Raw genomic sequence first — 23,047 nt, 5'->3', positions numbered from 1 at the left:
TCCCGAACGGTTATTGCCCCATACGTTGGTTACAGAAATGCACCAATGCAACTCAGCACATGTTTAAGCATTTAACAGCTTAAACAAACGGAAGCACCTTTATATGTTAATCTATTAATGGTAGTAGTAGAATAAGCAATAGCAGCAGCATGAAAATAAGTAAAAGTAGAAGTATAAAAAACCAATCACATGGGTAAGATTTAGTGTTTCGAATGCTCAGTGCTAATTTATGCAGTATCGAACCCGTTTCTTGTGGAGAACTAGTAGGCGTTTTTTTTCTATAAAGAATCAAGAATCTCTACGAGTCAGGATTGAACTAGGAGATTCATATAAGTTGATAAATAGATGGTTCATCTGTTTGTGACAAGTCTTGGCAGAGCGTTTGCTTATCCATATGATGTGTCTTACATTTAAGGCCTTTTCATGCATTTATCCTACAGTCAAAGCGTGGGTTCGACCAGCTTTATATTTCGTCTATTACTAAATTGTTTCAGGAACCGTGTACTGACCATTACGAATGCCACGTTGTCTGCGGAAGGGAACTATGTTTGCGAGTGCCAAGGTGGCAGCGGCGAAACTTCAAGGAAAGTTGTAACACTCACTATGGAATGTAAGAAATGTTTACCTGCATCTGATATATGCCTCACCACTTGTAATTTATAAGTACTTTACCTTTGGGAACAAAGTATTTATCTCTATAATGTATTTCACTAATATATTAAAACGACCGAATTTCTGTATATTCATCATGTATGCGTATGTGTCGCAGAGTTGGTTCTGAAATGGCGAGGAAAGTTACTATCTCTGCGGAAAGCCCATATACCTAACAAATGTACTTTTGGAAACCATACGGCATTTAGGAAATATGAATTGAAATTCGCATAATCCGTGAACGAATATTTAATGTTACAATAGGTTCTTAACGAGCGTAATTTCAATGATAATTTGAAAAAAAAGCAAAGCGTATAAAGTCATATCAATCATAAGGTGCAGGAATGAATATAAGACATATTCAATATATTCCGAGGTGAATGCAGTGCATTTAGCAATGTCCGAATATATCGAATTGTCAGGGTCGAAATTGATTATTCATTGAGTAGTTATCGTTCGCAAAATGACGTATTATAAAACCATCGTTTCAAACAATCATAAACATATAAATATTATTGATGCAAATTGACGTTGTTCATGTTGATCTGATGTTTTAGCTAAACCCTACTTCCCGTTTGGCATAAACAACAAGTTTGCGGATCCGGGCAAAACACTGAACTGGTTCTGTAAGGCAGTCGGTCATCCAACCCCTCACTACACGTGGTTCAAGAACGGGCAGCAGATACAACAAGTATCAGAGAAAATTGAGATAACTGATGGTGGCAAAAGGTTTGCTTGTGAAATAATAATTTGATAACAAACGAGGGCACACTATATAATCATGAAATGTTGAACACACAGGTACAAAGGAAACATATATTTTGATCAGCATTTTTTTCCAATTTAAAATATTTTTCCTTTAAAGATAATTAATAGGATTGTGAAAAAAACACACGATTTTTACCATACAAGTTGGTGTTAGATTCATTATGTTACATATGACGTGGTTCCATTCATGAGGTAACAAACAATGATTTTCATTTTGAAAAAAAACTATCGTTGCATGACCTGCATAAACCATACTTATACCCCAGTTGAGAGACTCGTAAAATAACTTGAAGTTATCAAAACAGATTATATTAATGCAATTAAACTTTCATGCTAATGAACCATTAACCCAACTTCAAAAACAAAGTATACACTAATTCCAAAACCAGGGAAAAAAGGTTATACACTTGATAATTAGAGTCCTTGTAGTTTATTTAATGTTGACTAAAAAAGCGACTTAAACAATCGCAAACCTAATTAAAAGTTATTTTGTTTGTTGTTGAGTCAAGACAAACGGGATTCATAAATGGTTGATTCATTGGCGAGAACGTACACACATTTTTTGAAACAATACACTATCTGAATAACAATAATAAGCCAGTACTACTAATCTTTGCAGATTATGAAATAGCATTCGACAGATAAGATCACGACTTCATGTTTAAAAGTCAATTTAATTTTGGAACTGAACCCATACAATGATTAAATTAATCTATACTGATATAAGTACCGTCATTATTAATAACGGACATTTATCTCAATATTTCTCTATTCAAAGGGGCGTTAAACAACTCCATTGTCAACAAAACGTTTTTTATTATGCATAAAAATATTGTCAAACTTTATTGAAAAAATGAAGACATCAAAGGAATACAAATAAAAGAACAAAAGTTTTCGCAGATGATACAATTTATATTACAGATGGAAAGCTTAATTTGTTTTCAACACTGATAATTACTTTTCAATACTTCAGTACAGTATCTGGACTCAAACTAAATACACAAACACTCATCGTTTGGCTCGTTGGATCATATAATAAATACACAAATTATATTTTACAAATAATTAAAAAAAACCTTAGATTTATCGTATTTAGATGAATGAAAATAGTTATATGAAAAGCTGGTTAGGTAATACATTTTGGTGATGAAACAAAATGAGATGAAATGAAAACATACGACAGAGCTGGGCCGGGGTTCAATAATCGGCGCAACAGCATAATGCCCCTCGGGCAAAAGGCTTTCGGGCCGTTTTATCGGTTGCAGGTCGATTATAGACGTCTTGCCCAGCTCTTCCGTATGTTATTGTCTAAAAAAAGATGATACGTTTATTTCACATAGGTTAAAGATTATCAACGTTAAACGTGGGACGGACGAAGGGATGTACCAGTGTGCGGCCACCAACGACTACGGTACAACATACAGCTCTGGACGATTGAAGATTCTGTGTATGTATTTTTCCAACTTTTACGGATTCTATGATTTGGTAAGGACATATTGTGTTATATTTTATTGAAATTAATGATTAAATTTCTAATAGAAGTTTAATTAATATATAAATGAATAAATACAATGTATGTAAAAGCATTTCACAGTTGTTATATATTGTACTCGCGTGTATATTTTGTTGATGCAGAATTTTAATTGCGCATTCGCAATTAGTTTGTTTTAAGAAATTGACGCTTGATATCATTGAATTGTAGTTTATACGCTAAACGAGTATCGAAGAAGAATCGAAATTAACAATTTAAGTCAGACAATCATGTTTTTATATTAAACTACGGTTAAAATAAAAACAACATATACGTGTTATCAATTCACTTTAAAAACACTACTGTTTATATTTACACCTGTGTTTGTTGAGTATGTATACATAATGTATACATGTATACTTAACATCTTGTTGGTTATTTAGACACTTTCGGACGACAATATATTTGCCTGGATGTGTTTATCCCATCTAAATTGTCACTAAAATGTTACCTTTATAGAGTTGCAATTCACATGAGCACAACTCGTGGGATGCAACGACGAAAAATTACACTAGGACAGACAGCATATCGATTGATCTTAATCTGCCAAAAGTACATTATTTAAATTGCAAAAACCAAGCATTCATTTGAAAACAAAATATATTGCGACTATAGTGCGATGCCACAAAGTCAAAGAAATAAATTATTTCAGTGTTTAAGCCTTCCTTCGACAAACGCCCTCTACCACAAGTATCGTACGGTGCTATGAACGGTAACACCACTATACCATGTGGCGTGGAAGGGGCGCCCGTACCTGAGGTATGTGCTATTTGCACACTGGTTGATATGAAAGACACTGCGGACAAGTCCAGCAAAGTAAAATGAATGCATGTCTTCGATATGGACCGTGCTTTGTGAAAAATTGGTTTAATGCAGGTGCATAAATGTCGTCTTAAATGTGTATATAACATTGATAAAACAAACATGGCTTTGTGAAGACATTACATTAGGCTAAGTTAGTATGTAAACACAATTGTTTCGTCACGTTGTAGTAGGGGACCCTTAAGGTCGCGGGCCCATAGGCAGTTGGACTGGGCAGACTGGATCAACCATTGTCAAATTATAACTCTTTTTATGCCCCCGGTATCCTTCAAGGTCATCCTTCAAGGTCAAAGGTCAAAAAACAAATCCAAGGGAAGTAATAAGCTTTAAAGGGAGGTAATTATCTGTTCCTGCCAAATGATAAAAAAAATCAAAGCGGCGCATTAGGGGGGATTGTATTATTGACAAACACATCTCTTGTTAAACTGACAGTGAACTATCGTACTATGTTTTTACATAAAATACACTCGACCAATAAGAATCGATAACGTTTATTCAATAATTTCATTTCGTTCAAAATTGGAACCGCCCTAGGAAAAAAATGTGACAAGGGACAAGGGTGTGTGTACCTCAGAATGGTTTGATTTGCCGTCGGCTAACTCCACTTTTTCAAATACATGATCTTATCTAACGCCGGGGTATTTGTTACATCCTTTGCATTACTTTAAACATATGCTATTTATTTACCGATGTAAAACGATTAATCAAACAATAAATCAGTAATTACAACAATCTGTTTGAAAGATAAAATGGCTGAAGGACGGTAGCGACCTAGGAATAACATATGGCGCCGTCTTGGGCAGTCGCATTTACATGGATACGGCCTTCACCCTTCATATAACCGGCGTGCAGATGTCGGATGGCGGATATTATACATGTCAGGCCGTCAACAGCGAGGGTGAAGCGAGAAATCACACCACGCTAATAGTTGAAGGTGAGATGTTAAAATGGATCGCTTAATGCTAGAGTGGACTGAAGGGTTCCATAAATTCTTACGTCTATATTACACGCTTATTTGCGATGAATTCACCTCGGGCATCGAGTAAGAATTTAGTATGCGAGTTACATGTTGAAAACATCGGAAAGTCGTACCCAATATCAATGGTTCCCAATATTAGTCGTACCCAATCTCAATGGTACTCATTATTAGTCGTACCCAATGTCGATGGTACCCATTATAATTCTCACCTATTATCAATTGTAACCAATATTGGTCGTTCCCAATATCAATGGTACTCAATATATGTCGTACCCAATATCAATATTGGTCGTACCGGATATTAAAGAGTAACCAATATTGGTTGTACCAAATATCAATGGTATCCAATATAAGTCGTACCCGATATCAATAGAACCCAATATTGTTTATCATAGTTACCAGGTCTCAACATTAACGGTTGTCGTATTGCACCTGGCAAGTAAAAGTTGGGTCCGGGCAAGTTATTTTATAATCTAGTTGTCCGTCCGGGCAAGTGCAAAAAAGAACAAAGAGCATGTAATTAAGACTTTCATTAGACTTTTATTGCAGTAATCATTTTGTTAAATATTCAAAAATAAAAAAGGTTTTGTGGTGTATCATTTTGATCTTCATTAAAAAATATGAGGTTTATAGTTAATGTGATATTTCATGTTTGGGCAAGCGGCTTTACGTTCAGGTCAATTAGATTTTCTAAGTACTTGTCCGACAGGGTAAGTTGGTTTTTCGGTTATTGTTGAGCCCTGGTTACCCAATATGAATTGTACCCAATAGTGGTCATACCCAATATCAATGGTGTCCACTATTAGTCGTACCTAATATCATAGTTACATGACCAAGCGTCTGACTATTTTTGTCAATAAAGTTCATTTATTTCCAACAGAAAAGCTATATTTTTACTGCCCACCAATATATGTCGTCTAGGTACAAACCAATTGATAGGACAACGACGATCCGACAACCGCAGATCGTTCATGACATATGTGTTTGTTTATAAACAAGTATTTTTTCTAGGAAGGTAATATTTGTATGGGTTTAAACATAACCGTGATATCCCTTATTCTCATTGTATCGTCCCTCCTTATTGTATCGTGACCATGATAAAAACCCGTCAATAAGTGCTATGCCGTAAATGTTTATCCATTTTTAGAAGTTTTAATTTATTTGTTCTTTATTAATGACTATTACGACGATCTTTCTCATGATATCCGGGTTTCATTTGAATGTAGGTCATGTTTATTTCAGGCCGATGTTATGATTTTACATAATTGTATTAGTTCGTTTTTGGTTTATTAGTAGGTTTATCAACTTTTTTATAAGCCTCTTTCCTGTAAAACAAAATATCAAAATAATTTAAGAGAAACATGAACAACAGTTTCTTTTTTATCAATTAAGAAACTATTTAATTTGTGTCAATAAATACATTAGACGTAATTTTCCCGACAGTTCATTCAACAATTAAATGTCCACAGGGGCTGTCAAATTTTATATGAACCACTCAAAGACGAAATTTACCCATAATGTTAACAGTCTAATAGCTATAAAGGACTTCTACACTCTGGCTTATGAAGCACGTTTCATTTTCGTCGATCGGCTTATCGTTGACGCTCGCGACACTTAAATACGCCATTTCGCTATTTACGAATTAAGGCAAAGTCATTTCAAATCGCGCAAAATATTTACTTGCATTTGCAATTTTTTTATAAAAAAGTACTACGGTAAGGAATTTTCACGTGAAAATTTATCTACAAAGTTGTTTCATCGGGGAAATTAAAAAAGGCATTTGATCATATTATCTTATTAGAGTCCAGGTAAAAGAGAAAGATTATTCTAGTGTTATGAATACATCCAAGACTTTGTCCCAGTTGCATTTTTACGTTCTTGCGTTTGTGCGTGTTAAGTGCTTTTTGTGGTGTGCAAGATCGTTTGGCCATTGGTTAGTTGCCTTAAATAAAGCATTAACCTTTAGTTTCATATTGTTCACATTTTGAATGCATAATTTAATACTTCACTACAAAACTGTCTTAAAACCCCTTGGGTAAGTAATTCTTGGTAGGTTTGAGTTTCATCATGATCCAACATGATAGTGTATGGTGTATGGCAATCACAATGAAATATAACTTTAATCCCGATTCTTTGCCAAGTGAATATAATATGGGTACACTGAAATGCGCACATGCACATAAGAGACGTATTAGACTTACAGAAACCTGTTAATGTTCTGCAATTGACAAATTATATGTTGATATAAATGTTTGGTCAGTTATACACTTTGTTAAACCATGCATTAAACACAGTTACACAAACAATCCTAGTAAGATTTAAAAATGAGCTATGTAAGTGTCGACTGGTTAATTAGAGACCGATCAAGAGAACCTATTTTTTTATTTGCGCTGTAAAAATTTTGCCAAGAAACAGCTTGCTTCTTGCATTTGATACAAGTTCAACCGCATTATTAAAGTTTAATCTAAAAAATCTAAAATGCAATTAATAATGCCTTTTCCTTTCTGATGGGTTCCTTTCTAAATTGACAAGAAAATAATAGTTGTTTTCATTTCACATATGCTTTCTCTTTTTAGCCGGAGCTCGCATCAGGCCATCCGCGGACATCGTGCGAGTGCAAGTCAACGATACAGCCTTTTTGTTTTGTCAGGCGGACTATGACTACAGATACGACGTCGCATATGTATGGAAGCTCAATGGAGTTGTCATCAACTACATACTATCCCCAGAATACGTCACGGTATACTTTCAATTGTCATTTATTACGCATGTACAATGCACAGTATCATAGAGCTAGCAGTTGTGTTGGTAATTGTGTATGACTCAGACACTTGTATAGTGCAAAGTGAAACATGATTAAATATGATCAAAGTAAAACTGAATGAGCAGAAATACAATTATTAAATAACTAAACCCAACGTATATAGCAAGTGACCGTAAGTCAGTCTGACATTTGACAAAACTGTGAACGAAGTACAGAGAAATTATTCGGAAAAAAACGTATTAAATAAATCAAGTAGATTCCCCTGCCAGTATGGTGTTTTACTCTAAACAATCCAACTTGCAATCCAAGTTTAGAAGGACACAATATATCACTTGCGGAGAATGATACGTTTGTTATTACTGATAACATATTTATTGCTTTTGTATTAGTATTTATTAATTGTAATGCTCTCTTTAACTGATAAGTTTGGACTGTGTAATAGTTTGAAGAAGGATACCGTGGACTGTAAATTGTATACAAATCTTTTTCAGGGAACTAAAGCCGATGAAAATGGGCTTTATATCGTTAATGCTAGATACCAGAACGAGGGTGTATACGAATGCGAAGTGAAAACTCCTCTAAACACCGTCGCTGCTAAAACCACACTCATTGTTTATGGTACTGTATAGCCCTAATATACATGCACATTTATAATTGAGAACACTAGTGTTTGCAATAAAGCGTCGTCAATTAAGTATGTTTTCACTAATTGTAAGCTTAAATGTTTAATGTAAAGGTTGAGCTTTTAGCACCGCCGTTTATGCGTCGTACATCGTCGGGCGTCCATACATTTTTGTGCAGCCGACATTTTCTCCTTTATTTATGTTGTTATGTTTAAAGTGACGGCCCATGGTATACAATCTTTCAAATTGTCCCAAATCGTTACGGTCCTCTGCATAAGGTCAATATAGTAAATAACTTACGAATATTATTCTCTGAAACCTCAACGGTTATGGTATTAATATTTGTTAGTTTAAATCGTGTATTTACCCATTAAATAAGTGCAAATCGTTCCTATACATTCAAAACTCGTTACACTGTAAGAGTCATATGATTGATATATACCTATATTTTAACACTACACTTTAAAACAAAGTCAAAGAGCTTTGCTATTTAGAATGTAACATCAGATTGTGATCATGTTCAAATTTTGTTCCAATCAAAAGGTTCTGGTAACCAGGCTTTAAAGTCCTAATTTAAAATCTGGTCAAAAAGCTATAATTTCAGTATTTCAATGTATGTTGTATTTTAATTGGAAATCTGCCCATAAAAAACAATTGATGCTCTCTTACTTTCTGTAAAACATTAATTATCTTTTGTGTTGCATTAAGGTCCCCCTGGACCCGTTGCTGGCGTTTACGCTGAGCTTGCAACAGAAACGTCACAGTCCGTGGTCCTCGTGTGGACTGTAACCGTCGACATGGAACATCATGGTGACATCACGGGATTCGACATCGAGGCGATGACGTCATACAAATCTGGAACGTGGTTTCCGGTGATGTTGGGTATGAGACTTAAACACGTCGTACGAACATCGCAATAATGCAATACATGATTTGATAATAAAAATATTATTAAAACTGATTTTTGTGACAATTGTAAAATTATTGCGTGTTCTTCTTAACAATCACTTTCCTTAAACACAAGATTTAATTTATTCAACATTCGAGCTTGCTTTTTGTTCAAACGCAATCCAACACGAACAAATATTAAAAACAATAAAAAATATACACATTTAGTGCCATATGTACTATTACTTTTTATATCAAATATGTTATATGTGGATTAAACACATGCGTTTCGCGTCTGCCACGTTTTAATCGCATGTCACTTGATTTGTAGTCCGAAGATAATTTAATGTTAAAAACATGGTAATATGTTTCGCGTTCGTGACATCTTAATATAATGTGTTTAAGACATTGATAAGGATCGGGCGGTGAGGTACGCAGACGACATTGGGAAGCGCGGGGACCAGTGCGCATGGAACGTCACTGGTCTCGTTCCCAACACCAATTACCGTTTTCGGATAAGGGCGATCAACATGTACGGAAGAGGACAAGAAGCAAGCAATCCATCAAGTATGTTAACAGGAATTATTTGTTGTGTGTGCAAATTCAAAGACAATTGTTTTCTTTATTAATTTATCCAAATGTATTGTTAAACGTAATCGTACCTTCATGAATTAGTTTACGATGGAAAGTTCGTTCACAGTAGTCTTATGCCACCCGTTCGGTCAGTGACAGATTTGTGAATCATACGAAAAGTCCCTTTTTACAGTGATGCAATTATAAACTCAATTTTAAAAGATAATACTTCAACCACGTTAATATAAATGAACACATGCTAAATGTATTTCAAAGATTATAAAGCTACATTATTTGCAGACCCGGATTGTCTCATCGGACTTTTACCCAACTATCCTAGAATAACGAAAGATGGGATAAGTTTTGAATTATAAAAGCAATTTCAAGCTTTTACCTTTTACCTAATTTTTTTTACATTTTTGCTGTTTCTTTTTTCTGTGTATGAGTAATTAATTCAGGGGAAGTTGGGAGCCGAAATAACCTGGTCTTACAAAAACATCTTTTCAGCAAGTATCCATACTGGGTCAATGCCACCAGTGACTGCTCCAAAGAATGTCGGTGGAGGCGGTGGCACAGTGGGTGTCCTCAAAATCAAGTGGCAGGTAATATTAATACATTGGGAAATAATGGTAATCAAGTGGGAATTAATGTTTATTAAATGGGACGTAATGTTAATCAAGTAAGAAGTAATGTTAATCAAGAGGGGTGATTTGAATCAAGTGGGTGGTAATGTTAATCAATTGAGAGTTAATGCTTATCAAATGAGGGTGATTTTGAATCAAGTGGGTGGTAATGTTAATCAATTGAGAGTTAATGGTTATATCAAGTCGGAGGACATTTAAACTTAGTATGATGTAATGATTTGCATGCATCAATTGAAATGTCTTGTTGATCAAATAGGAGATAAATGGTAATCAAAAGAGGAAATAAATAACAGTTAAGCTTATCAATTGGGAAGTAATCTGGATCAAGCCGAATGTAATGTTGATCCAGTGGGAAGTCATGATGACAAAGAGGTAGGTATGGCTGATTTAGTGGAATGTTATGTTCATCAATTTGAAAATAAAGTTGATCAATCGAGAAGTTATGTTGACCAATGTGAGAAGTATGGTTGATTAAGTGGACAGTAATGATGATCCGGTTGAAAGTAAATTAAATCCATTTGGGAAGTAATATTGACAACGTGGGAGGCAAATTTGATCACATGGGAAGTAATGTTTATTAAGTAGAAGTTTATAATGTTCATCAAGTTATAGGTATTGTTGATCAAGTGGAAGGCATTGTTTTTCAATTGAGAGGTAATGCTATTCAAGCGGCCGTGAGTGTTAAATAAGAGGAATGTCATGTTTATCAAATTAGAAGTGTTTTAAAATCAAATCTGGAACACGGAATCTAGTATACCCTATATTATATTAAATAACAAAACATGAATGGTACCTCATAATACACGTCATACTATATGTGTTATTTTTAAAAGCCAAACATAATATTCGAAGCATTTTTAGATCTTTAATGTGTTTTTATTATCTTGAATTTAACATTCATATGATAATAACTCAATGATCGTCATTTGCAAAAGCAAGTCAAATGTTGCTGTATGTAACAAACCACAATTACTGCATTTGAACACCCAAGTGAGCCCACTAATTGCCCTCTCGTTCAAATAAATAAATCACAATCAACCACATGAATGATATTCGATTCTTATGCACAACTGTTCTAGTATCTGCATGAACCAAACACTCATCGACAAAGAATATACACTATCACGAAAATGACGGTTTTCGTAGCGTGTATTGCCTGGTTTGCAGTTAAATTCCACTTTTTTGTTGATTAGGATGTGTCACTTCGTACAATATATTATGGACAGCATTGTGGGTCCCCCTTTCAGATACTCAACAGAAATATTGTTGTTTTTTTGCAATATAACACTATAAAACTGTGGTAATATACAATGTAAACACAAAGTGAACCTTAAGCAGCACCATCAGGAGAGAAACCTTCTCATACCATGTTGTCGTTTACTTATGACAGGGGTCGGTAACCATTTGGCAAACAACGAGGCGGAAAATAGTTCATGAGATTACACATTCTCCTGATTTAAAAGATCACTGAAGCACAAGAGTAACGCATAGAATGTTTGTAATAACACAGAGTGTGCGACATGTTAGAACGTTCTTCACGTTCAATATACAATTCTCGGAAACCCAATTCGAGATATTCATTGCAGTGCTGCATACAAAATTGGCTGTTTGTGTTATTTATGTAAACATAGCATGGTTAATTTGTTTATTCCGTGATTCACAGAAAAAAATTGTGCAGTGATGATGTATCTAGTATTTCATTAATGTTATTAGACGTTTTTTATATTCATATTCTTATAGATTTACTACAATTAGACGGCTTTATACACGATTGTTATACTTATGCTTCAATTGTCATACACCATGTAGATATGCGATATCTGCTATGAGAAGGTCCTTCATACTTCTACGATTTACGCACATTTAAATGTATAAGCATTAGTAAGTAATACAATTAATATTGTTATTGTACGTAAGTCTTTTGTGTTTTTTTTTCATTAAAATGCACACAATAAAAGCTTTGTTAATGTATGTTATAAAAACAAATATACTAATCAAAAACTTCACATGCAAGAAGAACGTTATCATTACAAGCGGTCATGAATTTAGCACAACGAACCAATAGCCAAAACAAACCAAATATACTCGACAGAACGCACAACAAGTACACAACAAACACACTAAAATACATATATATTGGGTAACTGCCTTGGAACTGTCAACGAAATTAATTGCTTGTTTAAACCGATCTAACGGAGTTCCAAACCTACGTAATGTTTGCCAAAGAAAATGTTAATCAGCCTTTGATAAAAACTGAACATAAAATAAGAAAACATATTTTCTTGGTTATGTTGGGGCATAGGCATACCATAGTTTTGAAGTTCATACTATGTTTGGATTTCATTTAAAAAGCACTTTTATTTTAAGCCCTTTGATGTATCGGAACATTGCGGTCCAGGAATAGGCTACAATGTTTACTGGAAAAGACTGAGTGATACTAGAGATTGGCGAAAGGTATGACTTTTTATGTAATAATAATAACAACATTGTACATTTTCACATAAACATAGTTATTCTATTTGATAATTCATTAGGACGGTGTTTTATTTCCCCATTACCAAACTACTTTTACATAAATAAGTTACCAAATGCCGACACTGTATTTTGAAAATAGTTGCATTTGTCCTAAAGTGAAATGACCAATTAGAACACACGTTTTGTGACCGGGCCCTAAATCGAGCCTGTGATCCTCAGAGTAAGTCAAGCGCTCTCACTGACTTGACTAGTCAGGCTGATCATCCTGTTGTTGAAGACTGTTTGTACAACTTTGGCATTAATTTAGCAAGCAATGCACATAGCTACGAGTTTCGCATTGAATAGTATATATAGTAAATATTGATGATTATCATATATTTAAATATTCAAAATTGACAATGCATTATGCAAAAAATATTTCAAAGTGTTATGAATAAGTAAGCTCTATATTGTGAAATTATGAAATTAGTGCTGATAATTTTTACGAGTATAACATATTGGATACAAACTGTGCGCATATATTTCAAAGCATATTGATAATTATGTACATTGTAATGTAAACGCATTACATACAGGTGAACATATTTCAAAGTAAGATGAATTTGCAGTAAATTGTTACGTTAACATTTTTTATTTAAATAATTTTGTGGAAATCAGGCTTTAAAAATGACTTTGTAAGAAAAATGGTTTGAACTTTTTATCAAGTAACTATCGGTTGTTTATTGCTTGTTCATTTAATTAATTTTCAATATATTGTTCAAATGAATATTGTTTTCTCCAAATTTTGGCCACTTAATTGCTTATGTTTGTACAATTTCTCAATTGGGACATCAACTTTTTCAATAGCAACCTTTTTATAATATTCCTCACCAGCTAGTCCGGCTTATCCGCTCTCTGTTAACATAACTATGAAAGGAATAGCACATGTATCTAAATAAACATACGACGTAAGTACGACTTTGGAAATAAACCTGTACGTGGCATGTGTTTTCTCGTCCTTTATGTTTACCAAAGGTTGTTTGTACAAAAGCTGTAAGTTCATTTGATTAAATTAATGCAAATAAGATCTAAATGAAGCATGATTGGTCAAACAGTAGACGCTGCTAGCTTGTTGTATAACATCATGCCTCAAACGGTATAATGGTCGCCTCGAAGGTGAAGGCGCATAAATTCTCTGTTGTGTCTGTTGCTGTTGTTTTCGTTTTACGTGATCATAAACCTTAAGTGAAACTCAAATGACGCAGAGAAAATTTGTTTATTAGAACGATGTTATTTATGGCAATTGTCCGATAGCCTTTCCAATACGAGACAGAAGTAAACGAATTGAAACGACCTACACCAAAATTAAAATCGTCTTATTCTTATGAAAGAAATACGCGTGGTTTTTTCTTCAGGAAAAGGTTAACGACTCTCTTGCAGTCATGGAGGGAATTTACGTTACCACCGTAGGAGTAGAAAATTACTACCTTCCTTACTTGGCGAAAGTGGGGGCATATAACGATATTGGCGATGGCCCAAACTCCACGGAGGTCCAAATATTCTCTGCTGAAGGAAGTAATAACCGTCGTTTGTTTGTTTAAATGCCAATAACATTTGTGAATTGGTGATAATGACCGTGTTACTTTAATTTACTTTAAAACTATTGAGATCAGTATCTTCACAATAATAGAATTTATGATCGTTGATTGAATATACAACCTTACAAATGTTGTATACCTAACAGCATACAACACCTAGCAATAAAGGAAATAACTTACGAGTAAGTGGCTATGCTTCCCACTTTGTTTGCGCAAGCACCTATTAAGTCACAATAGTTTAGTTTGTAATATAAGACACTTAGATGTAATAATCGTATTAAATGAGGCCACTTGCATTTCCCATTATAAAATATAGTGCATTTTCTGTATATTTAACAATAAAAAGGTACATTTCATCCTATACTTTTTAGTGCCCCAGGTGGTCCCCGTGTCGAAGGATGTCGAGACATTTAATGGAACCAGTATCATACCTTACTGGGAACCGGTAGAGGAATACAAGGGAAGTCATGCATGGCCGTGTCGCTGGGATATCGGGTAAGTTCCAGTGTGAAAACAAATCCTTATTTGTAAACCTGTATTCCATTCCGCATCTCTAGACAAAAGCAACCATTCAATCTGTTGTGCATAAGGACGCAAATATATTTAATGCGTCAATGGTGGTTTCATTTAAATGATTATCATTGATATGGTACGGCATTCTTACAGGTACTTGTGTCAGACGGGCTTTTCATCCAATATACGTAAGAGTTTTCACCCCTAAAATTGAGCCCAATCCACAATAATACTATATACGCATTTGAAATATTTGATATGATTTTTGTCTCAATTTTATAATTTTCAAAAAGTGTGTGTTAAGATCCGACATGTAATACAAATAAGTGTTGATCTAAAAGTAACAAAATAATTCATCTGCCGAAACGTAACAGTTACATGTACGTGGTATAGCTTGAGTAAAAGACCGCAACAAATCATTTACATGGTTTTCAATCGGATACAAGCCCGATCGCAATACTAGATTTACGGAGAGACTTTAACAGTGGTATGTACAAAGCGCTAATTGAAATATATCATAGATTGCCGCCAATCTCATGATTAAGTAAAATAAATCTACTGACAAACCTCTAGTTGACGTCATGGTATTCACAGTTTGGATCTTAATATTAAGAATAATTAACTTTAGATCCATCATAAATAATTCATAACGAGATATTTAGATCCAACGCTTGCTGCTTGCAGGTCTACTACTATGCCAATGTTAATGACATTACGCCATTCGATGGTAGCGAGCCGGACGAGATCCTCAATGATATCAAGTTCAAGGACGTCTATGGCCAAACGGACCACGCACAATTAGTGGGACTCAAGTCCAACTGCGAGTTCTTTACACGAGTGCAGGTCTTTAATGGCGCAGGGTTTGGACCTAAGGGTGAATGGCGACGATCCGAAACAGCAAATACACGTATGTGGGCATTGATCTGAGAAATCGCCTGCATATTTTAGATGAGTTTGTGTTTGCGTGTGTGTTACGTTTAATGTCTGAACTTTATGTTTTGTTTTTGTGTGTTTTTGTCTCCTTTATACGTGTTTTGTGTTATTTGTTTGTTATTGGTTAGTCTACTCGTTCATAAACATGTTTCGTTTTTTACACGTTTTGATTATTACGTACATGATGCGTAATTTAATATACATTGTAATAAGTGACGATTATATATATGTGCGCCGTAAATATCACGAAGTCATTGATATTTTACCACAATTGTATTACCATCAACGAAAATTAAATGTACCCAGGAAATTTCAACAGGGTAAAGTTCAGCAAAATGTATTGATTACCTTAGACCAATTTTGTTTTCCTGCTTATATGCTTGTAATACTACATGTACAGTATAAGTATGCAATTTTGTGATCACACTGACTAAATGCCGTGACTTTTGTACTATTGTGGCATACCCGTTACAGCCCTTCGGCAGCATCCAGTGCAAATAAAGATATACCAGCACGGACCGTACAGTATCGTCGTAAAATGGCAAGGTGTCGTGGAAAACTACGACGAAAGCTCTCTTGAAGGATATATAGTAAGTACATTCACTTTGTAAGTGATCACGTCTATACATTTAAACTATGTGTATATGCCCATTATTGTTGGATGTTAAATGTATTATTTGTTACATGAGTGCATGGTTAAGTCATTTGAATGAATAAACAAATTAATAAAGTGTCATTGTGAACAGCAAATACCTTAATCGAATGGTCATGCTGCTAAGTTTAATGTAAGAGTATATGCATATAATTGTCGTGTGGTTATATTTTTATTTACCGAATGTGCAAACTTACAAATTTTATATTATGAACATTATGGCCGTTATTATAACTTTATACACATGTCAGGAATAAAAATTGGACACATGAAAGTCAAGAAACATTTTTAGGATAGATATCCGTACACTGTTTTAGCTGAATGGCATGATACGGGATGATTGTGTACTTTTTAGGAAGCATTGATTTTACACCAGATAGGCAAACGATTTTGTATCTTTTTATCGGCATACGAAACCAAGTCCAATGACCGCATATGAAATGTATACATGTAAATAGAGAATAATCAGTGAATTCTCTATCGTCTGTTTTGTTATTGTCCCCTACCGGTGAAACCGGAGGGGACTTGTGGTTTGCTCTATGTGTGTCCGTGACACTGTCAGTCTGTCACACTTTTCTGGAGCTTGCGATAACTAAAAAAGTTCTTCATATTTTTCCATGAAACTTGAAATATAAACGATTGGCAATATGGAGAATATGCACGTCATTTCATTTTGTTACTGCGTCAAGAATTCTGGTTGCTATGGCAACAAATATACTAGAAATATTGCTGATAAGGTGGATCCTGCGATAACTTTAAAAGTTCTTCATATTTTTTCATGAAACTTGAAACATTGATAGATGGCATATGAAGATTGTGCACCTGATTTAATTGTGTTCCTACATCAAGAATTCTGGTTTCTATTTCAACAAATAGACTAGAAATATTGCTGAAAATGGTGTAGTTTCACCGGTAGGGGACCATATTGCTTGGCAAGAGTCATGTTAATTTAGTTATGTTTGGCTTAAAAATAGAAAAGACGTGATAATTAGACATATATAAGAGGGATGCTTGCTCATGATAAAGTATAAATGACACTTGGGTGTGGGGGGTGGGGGGGGGGGAAGCATTAATTTTGATTCACCTTACTGTTGTCGATGTTAAAGCCAGGCAGGTGTTAAATTGCTTTTGTCAGAGGAGAACAGATAAGAACATGGCTTTGCTTTGATGTATTAACTTTTGTTACATCGTTTATATTAAGTTAATGAAATTGAAAAGGAGTGTAGTCTTTAAAACACAACACAAACGACCAGTCATACATTTTTAAACAAAGGATCAATAGTAACTTTCAATCAGGATATTTTCTAGAGAGTACACATTTATAATGTCTGCCGATTCTAATTTAATGTCAATTAAATCAACCATAAAAATACATCCTTCAAACGGTACTGTCTCCTTTAAGGGTTTTTATTAAACCTCAAAACTGATTTAACATATCTACAACATTCGACGCCAAAAACGGTTCATGTTTATTCAAATCAATATATTTTGAATTAACCTTTAACGTGTAAAAAACAAAACTTCAAAATCGAACTCGGCAATATCAGCTTATTTCTAGATCTCTTTGCGACGGTCTTTAACTATTTCGTATTTAATTGTTACGCTACGTCACTACTGCATCCACGTGGGACATTCAGTGTCTGATCGGAATCGGAAAATGTTTTAAAATGTTGACGCCACAGAAGTGACGTTGACGGTTTGGTGTATGTTGCATATCATCGGTACCATTCAAAGCGTTCTGGAATCCATCGATATTTTCTAGATGTGTTCGGAAAACCATCTGTCAAGATTCTCTATATTATATATATCCGAAAAGATCAATCAGAATGCAACATGAAGCAGAAAGTTTCACAAAAATGTCGAACGGAACAGAACTGTATGAACAATAGAGCCCTTCGCAACTGTATGAACATTAGAGCCCTTCGCTGGTATTTTGGAATCTTAAGAAAGGCTTCTAAATGAGTTTTCTTCCTGATTAGAGCAGAAATTAGTTGTGTGCAGGCACATGCGGTCATTCCGTATCCTACAGGATCCACTCATGGGGAATAAAATATAAAAATATTATTAAAAGAGACTCTCCGAAATTCCGAGACACAAGCGAAGGATCCAAAACATTACGAATTGTTGTGGATATTTCCAAACAATCACAACCGTACCGAATCAAACATTCGGCGTCCACATTTTTAACTCCGAAGGGTACTTAATGTCAAACATGCTTTCCCAAGCGGATAATTTTGTGATTGAACTCTGCGATATATTTAAGTACAACATATTTTGAATATCAGGTTCGAGTCTGGAAAGTACACGAAGACGTTCGGACTGCTGTGGACACCTTGAGCTTTACGGAAGAGGCGATAGTTTACCATCTACAGCAGAATCAAGTCTATGTACTGCGCGTGCTCGGGTTCAGCTCGTCAGGTGACGGCGCTATAAGTGAAGCCCGTTATTTTATGATCACGAGTAAGTGTTTTTAACTTTTTCATGATATAACCCATATCATTTGCATATATCAAATTTAATTACATCATCTTGCTTACGTTGTAGACCAATATGTCCATTTAAGTTAAAACGCTGTCGTTTAAAAGCGTTCATGTATCGATTTCAGGTAAACACTTCAGTTTTACAGCATTTAAGTGTCCATTTCAGGTAACACGCTGCAGTTTTATAGCGTTTCGGTTGACCCAGCTGTGTCGCAAATGTGTTTCTACGAACAATATTCCGGCGTCTGTGATGGGACCGAGGCATTGAGTGATCGAGCGAAATCTGTTATAATTGTTGGTGCCATATTTTTAACAGTATTGTCCACGAATATTTTAAGTGAATTGTGAGTTGTGTCTGTTAAGATTACGGTAAACATTATGAGTCAGGCGTACATAAATGCGATGTATTTTATCAAAGAGCTTTGCTTTGAATATAAGTATTACGCAGTGACAACATAGCTTTAACTTATATCAAATGCAGAATTCATAAACATAACAATACTGATAACAATATTAAATAAATACATATGTATGTGCAAGTAAGCCTACTTGAGCATCGTTTTGGAAAGTTATTAAAGTGAAGACACATGTCGCGTTTGAGTGCTAAAATAAGCACAAAGACACGATTAAGCGTGTGTTTACCCATTTGTGCCTAGCGTCTAGAAAAAAGGCCTTGGCAAACAGCGTAGACCCAGATGAGACGCCGCATGATGCGGCGTCTTATCAGGGTCTGCGCTGTTTGCTTAAAGGAATTTCTGTAAGAAATATTCTTAATATAGAAATAAATATACTAGACTTCCCTAATTTTGGACATAAATTGATTCAATTTAGGAGGATGGGAGAGTCCACTAGGCATAAATGGGTTAACCAACCTTCCCCAAGGTTTGTTTCAAACTCTCTTTTATGGGTCTAAATTGAAAAATAAATGTACATGAAATAATATGTTGTGTAATGTGTCATTTGAGGATCATATACGCGTATTTGCACTCAACGAGTGACTTACTCACTTAATGGTTTGCTTGAATCTTATACCTTCTTTTCAAGTCGGATTTACATGGACAGTGCATAGTGCATGTATTCGGTATTGAAATCGTAAATTCCTTATATCTCTGTGTTATCGTTAACAGGAGTCATACGCACTGTTTTGTTATACTTATACAAACGTCGATCTATGTTTGAAGCTTTTGGAATGTTATTATATGTAATACAATGTTGTTTATTTAACCAATGCTAATTGTTTTTCTACATTATTTTTTACTTATATTTAATAAATAAAGTTCCCATGAATTTGTATCATATGTTTATTTACTTGCTTTGCTCGATACGTGGTTTTTACCTAATAGGTGAATTATATAACGTAGTGGGTTTCAACTACGACACAATTAAATGTGCTCATATTGTAAATTATTTGTGAGAAATTACCAATGCCAAGAGTGACTTTTTAAATCCAAATTTCCGTTATGAAATACATCTACACATCACGGATTATATCGCTCTGTACTGTATAATGTAAAATAATAATGTACCAAAATTTTGAATGATTATAAAAATAACCCTTGCAACCATGATCTTTTCCAGATTTATTACTCACTGTGATATTTGGTTTTTAATAAAGATAACCCTAAAATTCTTTATATTAAAAATCGATAAAGATCAAATGCATTTTATTTCATCAGTTTATTTGGTCCCTTAACTGAAAAACAAACACTTGATAGCACGATATGCGATAGAAATCAAAAATACGTGCAGAAAATTGTGGCCGTACTATGTGAAAAGGGGGTTTAATGCATGTGCATACAGTGTTGTCCCAGATAAGCCTGATAAGTTCACACAGGCTAATAATGGACGACACTTACCGCCTAAACTGGGATTTTCCCGAAGTAGAGTATTCCTTGAAATGAAACAGGCAATAAAAGGGGGAAGTGTTTCCCCTGATAATCAGACACTGGGAAGACACTGTACGCACTTGTATTAAACCCTCTTTTCACAGATTGCTGCGTGTCTAATTTAAATTTATGTTCACATTAGTTTTTACTCAGGATTTTTGTATGCCCTGCACAGGCTACTTCTTACTTAAGTATCGACAATCTCATAAGCAGATCAGCGCTTACAGTTTATTGAACTTCAATAACTTTAGAGAGGACTATCCTACATTGACCCAACCTCCGTGCAGAGATATGACTGGATCCAGCATAGCTGTATCAATACCTGACTTCATAACCAAACACGTGATTATTGCCTTTTCACGTGTAACAATACTTTTACCATTGTTATTTTTACTTCTATAATTTATGTTATAATCGTTTATTATGAACCTAAACGTATATACTTTTTAAAAATATAAATTAAAATAATACTTGTTTTCATAACATAAGACGTAAAAAAATCCTACCAAATTTGTTCGGATTTTCTTGCAGTAGCATAAATTGTATGTGAGAGCAAGGAACGACAACTCTGAGTGGACAATCCTCCATTAACCTAGACAAATAATTCCATTCAAAATCGAATCAAGATGTTACCTAGCATATACAATATTATCAACATATTTGGAGTACTTCCAAAACATTGTGTAAAACGTAAGTCAACCTTTACAAGTGGCGCTCATAAAACACCCTTTAATTAAGTTAAACATGTTATATATTCAATGAAAATTGTATAGATGACAAACTTTTTAGTAAAACGTATATATTCTTTTGTTGGTAAAGGTTTTTTTTGCTTAATATGATTCATTGCAAATTATAGCAAAAGTATATCATATTTGTATTGAAAAAAATCATTGTATTTGCCGTTCAATATTTTTCCTCGCTATTATGTGTAGAACTGTGGAGAATATCCCACTTCACACCGTACAAAGTTAACAGAAAATGTATGCATAGTTAATTACATTTTATACATTTCAACATCAAAAGCTTTTATATTATAATATAAATAACATTTGTTAAACTAATAATTGACCAAAAAAAAATTCTTAAGTCTATTATCACAACTTCTGGAATAGTGGTAACAATAATTCACAGTATTTACTTTGATATGAAATCATCAAAATTATTAATTTCGATAAGTAAATCTCAATGAAAATATTGATGCGAGTTTGCTGCTTTTAGAGTGGGTCACTGTTTACTCATATTGCAAAAATAATTAGACATTTTAATAATAAAAAAAAGTTAAATATTTAAGTACATTTTTATGTGCATGTCCCAGAATAAAGCAAGGCATATAAAGATAATTCGAAACCTAATTACATGGCGTAGCTGCTATTAGGCACAGCAGGCCCGGGCCTTCAATTTTTTTCTAAACATGATTTTTTTGTTAATGCTTCAACTTCGAAAAACACATTAAATTGTTGACCCTGAGGAGGGGTGAGGTGTTAGAAATCTGCATTTCAGATTGGCATAATCCTCAGAAAATGTATTCTGGTCTTGTTCAAAGGACATATCTTCCAATGATCAACTCTACTTCTTCCTATGATTCTAGCTCGCTACTTTTCACGTGACTTGCTGTAACAAGTTTACATAGATCTACATGCAGATCTCCCTTTCAACACTACAGTAAGTTGTAATCGATTATCGTTGGATTTTTAAGAAGCATTCCGAATGATGTTTATGACCGCGGAAAATTAAAATGGAGCACTTGCCCCCGTAACCCGATCCATTGACTGAATCCGGGTCGGTTCGGTCCCTTGATGCCGAACAAAAACGTGCTATTATAGACATTCAGACAGTATTATTGGAAAGAATTCCCATGGTTTGACTAGTGAATAAGTGGAGTGTTACACTTTTAAATGTTTCTTTGTTGCATATTGTTTTAAAATTTAGTTCTCTGGTATAAAGATAATACAGTAAAATTTAGTTCTCTGACATTGAGATAAAACAGTAAAAATTCAAAGAAAAACATGCCAAAATCTTATCTTATTATTTGTCTAGATATGCTTTTAATCTCACCACAGGCGTTATAGGATTTTACAATTTTCCCCGTTCCTCCACCCCCGTTTTTATGTATCATATCCCAGCCTACAGCTCAATAAATGCTAGCTACGCCCCTGATTAATAACTCAGTTAGTAACTGATTTACATGCGAACATTCAACAAAAAGTTTTGTTTTGGACTTAAAACGTGTGCTAAGCATACTATAGGAAGTATATGAAACAAAGCATTTTAGAAATAAAAAGTGTGAT

The 23,047-nt window shown here is 34.4% G+C and overlaps 1 protein-coding gene across 1 annotated transcript in view; it reads left to right on the top strand.

Annotated features, from left to right (window-relative positions):
• LOC127831362 (contactin-5-like) overlaps positions 1-19,529 on the top strand; it is a 59,487-nt gene extending 39,958 nt beyond the window's left edge. The window contains exons 12-29 of the mRNA XM_052356332.1: positions 495-610; positions 1,209-1,380; positions 2,760-2,866; positions 3,603-3,709; positions 4,517-4,706; positions 7,328-7,491; positions 8,007-8,133; positions 8,847-9,020; positions 9,432-9,593; positions 10,107-10,201; positions 12,611-12,697; positions 14,113-14,272; positions 14,667-14,790; positions 15,183-15,195; positions 15,493-15,715; positions 16,216-16,331; positions 18,679-18,853; positions 19,040-19,529. Of these exons, the coding sequence (XP_052212292.1) occupies positions 495-610; positions 1,209-1,380; positions 2,760-2,866; positions 3,603-3,709; positions 4,517-4,706; positions 7,328-7,491; positions 8,007-8,133; positions 8,847-9,020; positions 9,432-9,593; positions 10,107-10,201; positions 12,611-12,697; positions 14,113-14,272; positions 14,667-14,790; positions 15,183-15,195; positions 15,493-15,715; positions 16,216-16,331; positions 18,679-18,853; positions 19,040-19,221 (2,494 nt within the window). The 3' untranslated portion in view covers positions 19,222-19,529. The remainder of the gene's footprint in view (positions 1-494; positions 611-1,208; positions 1,381-2,759; positions 2,867-3,602; positions 3,710-4,516; positions 4,707-7,327; positions 7,492-8,006; positions 8,134-8,846; positions 9,021-9,431; positions 9,594-10,106; positions 10,202-12,610; positions 12,698-14,112; positions 14,273-14,666; positions 14,791-15,182; positions 15,196-15,492; positions 15,716-16,215; positions 16,332-18,678; positions 18,854-19,039) is intronic.
• The last annotated feature ends 3,518 nt before the right edge of the window (positions 19,530-23,047 follow it).

Source organism: Dreissena polymorpha, chromosome 5 (genome assembly GCF_020536995.1).
Source record: "Dreissena polymorpha isolate Duluth1 chromosome 5, UMN_Dpol_1.0, whole genome shotgun sequence".
Classification (NCBI taxonomy): Eukaryota; Metazoa; Mollusca; class Bivalvia; order Myida; family Dreissenidae; genus Dreissena; species Dreissena polymorpha.
This window is presented reverse-complemented; position numbering and strand designations above follow the sequence as displayed.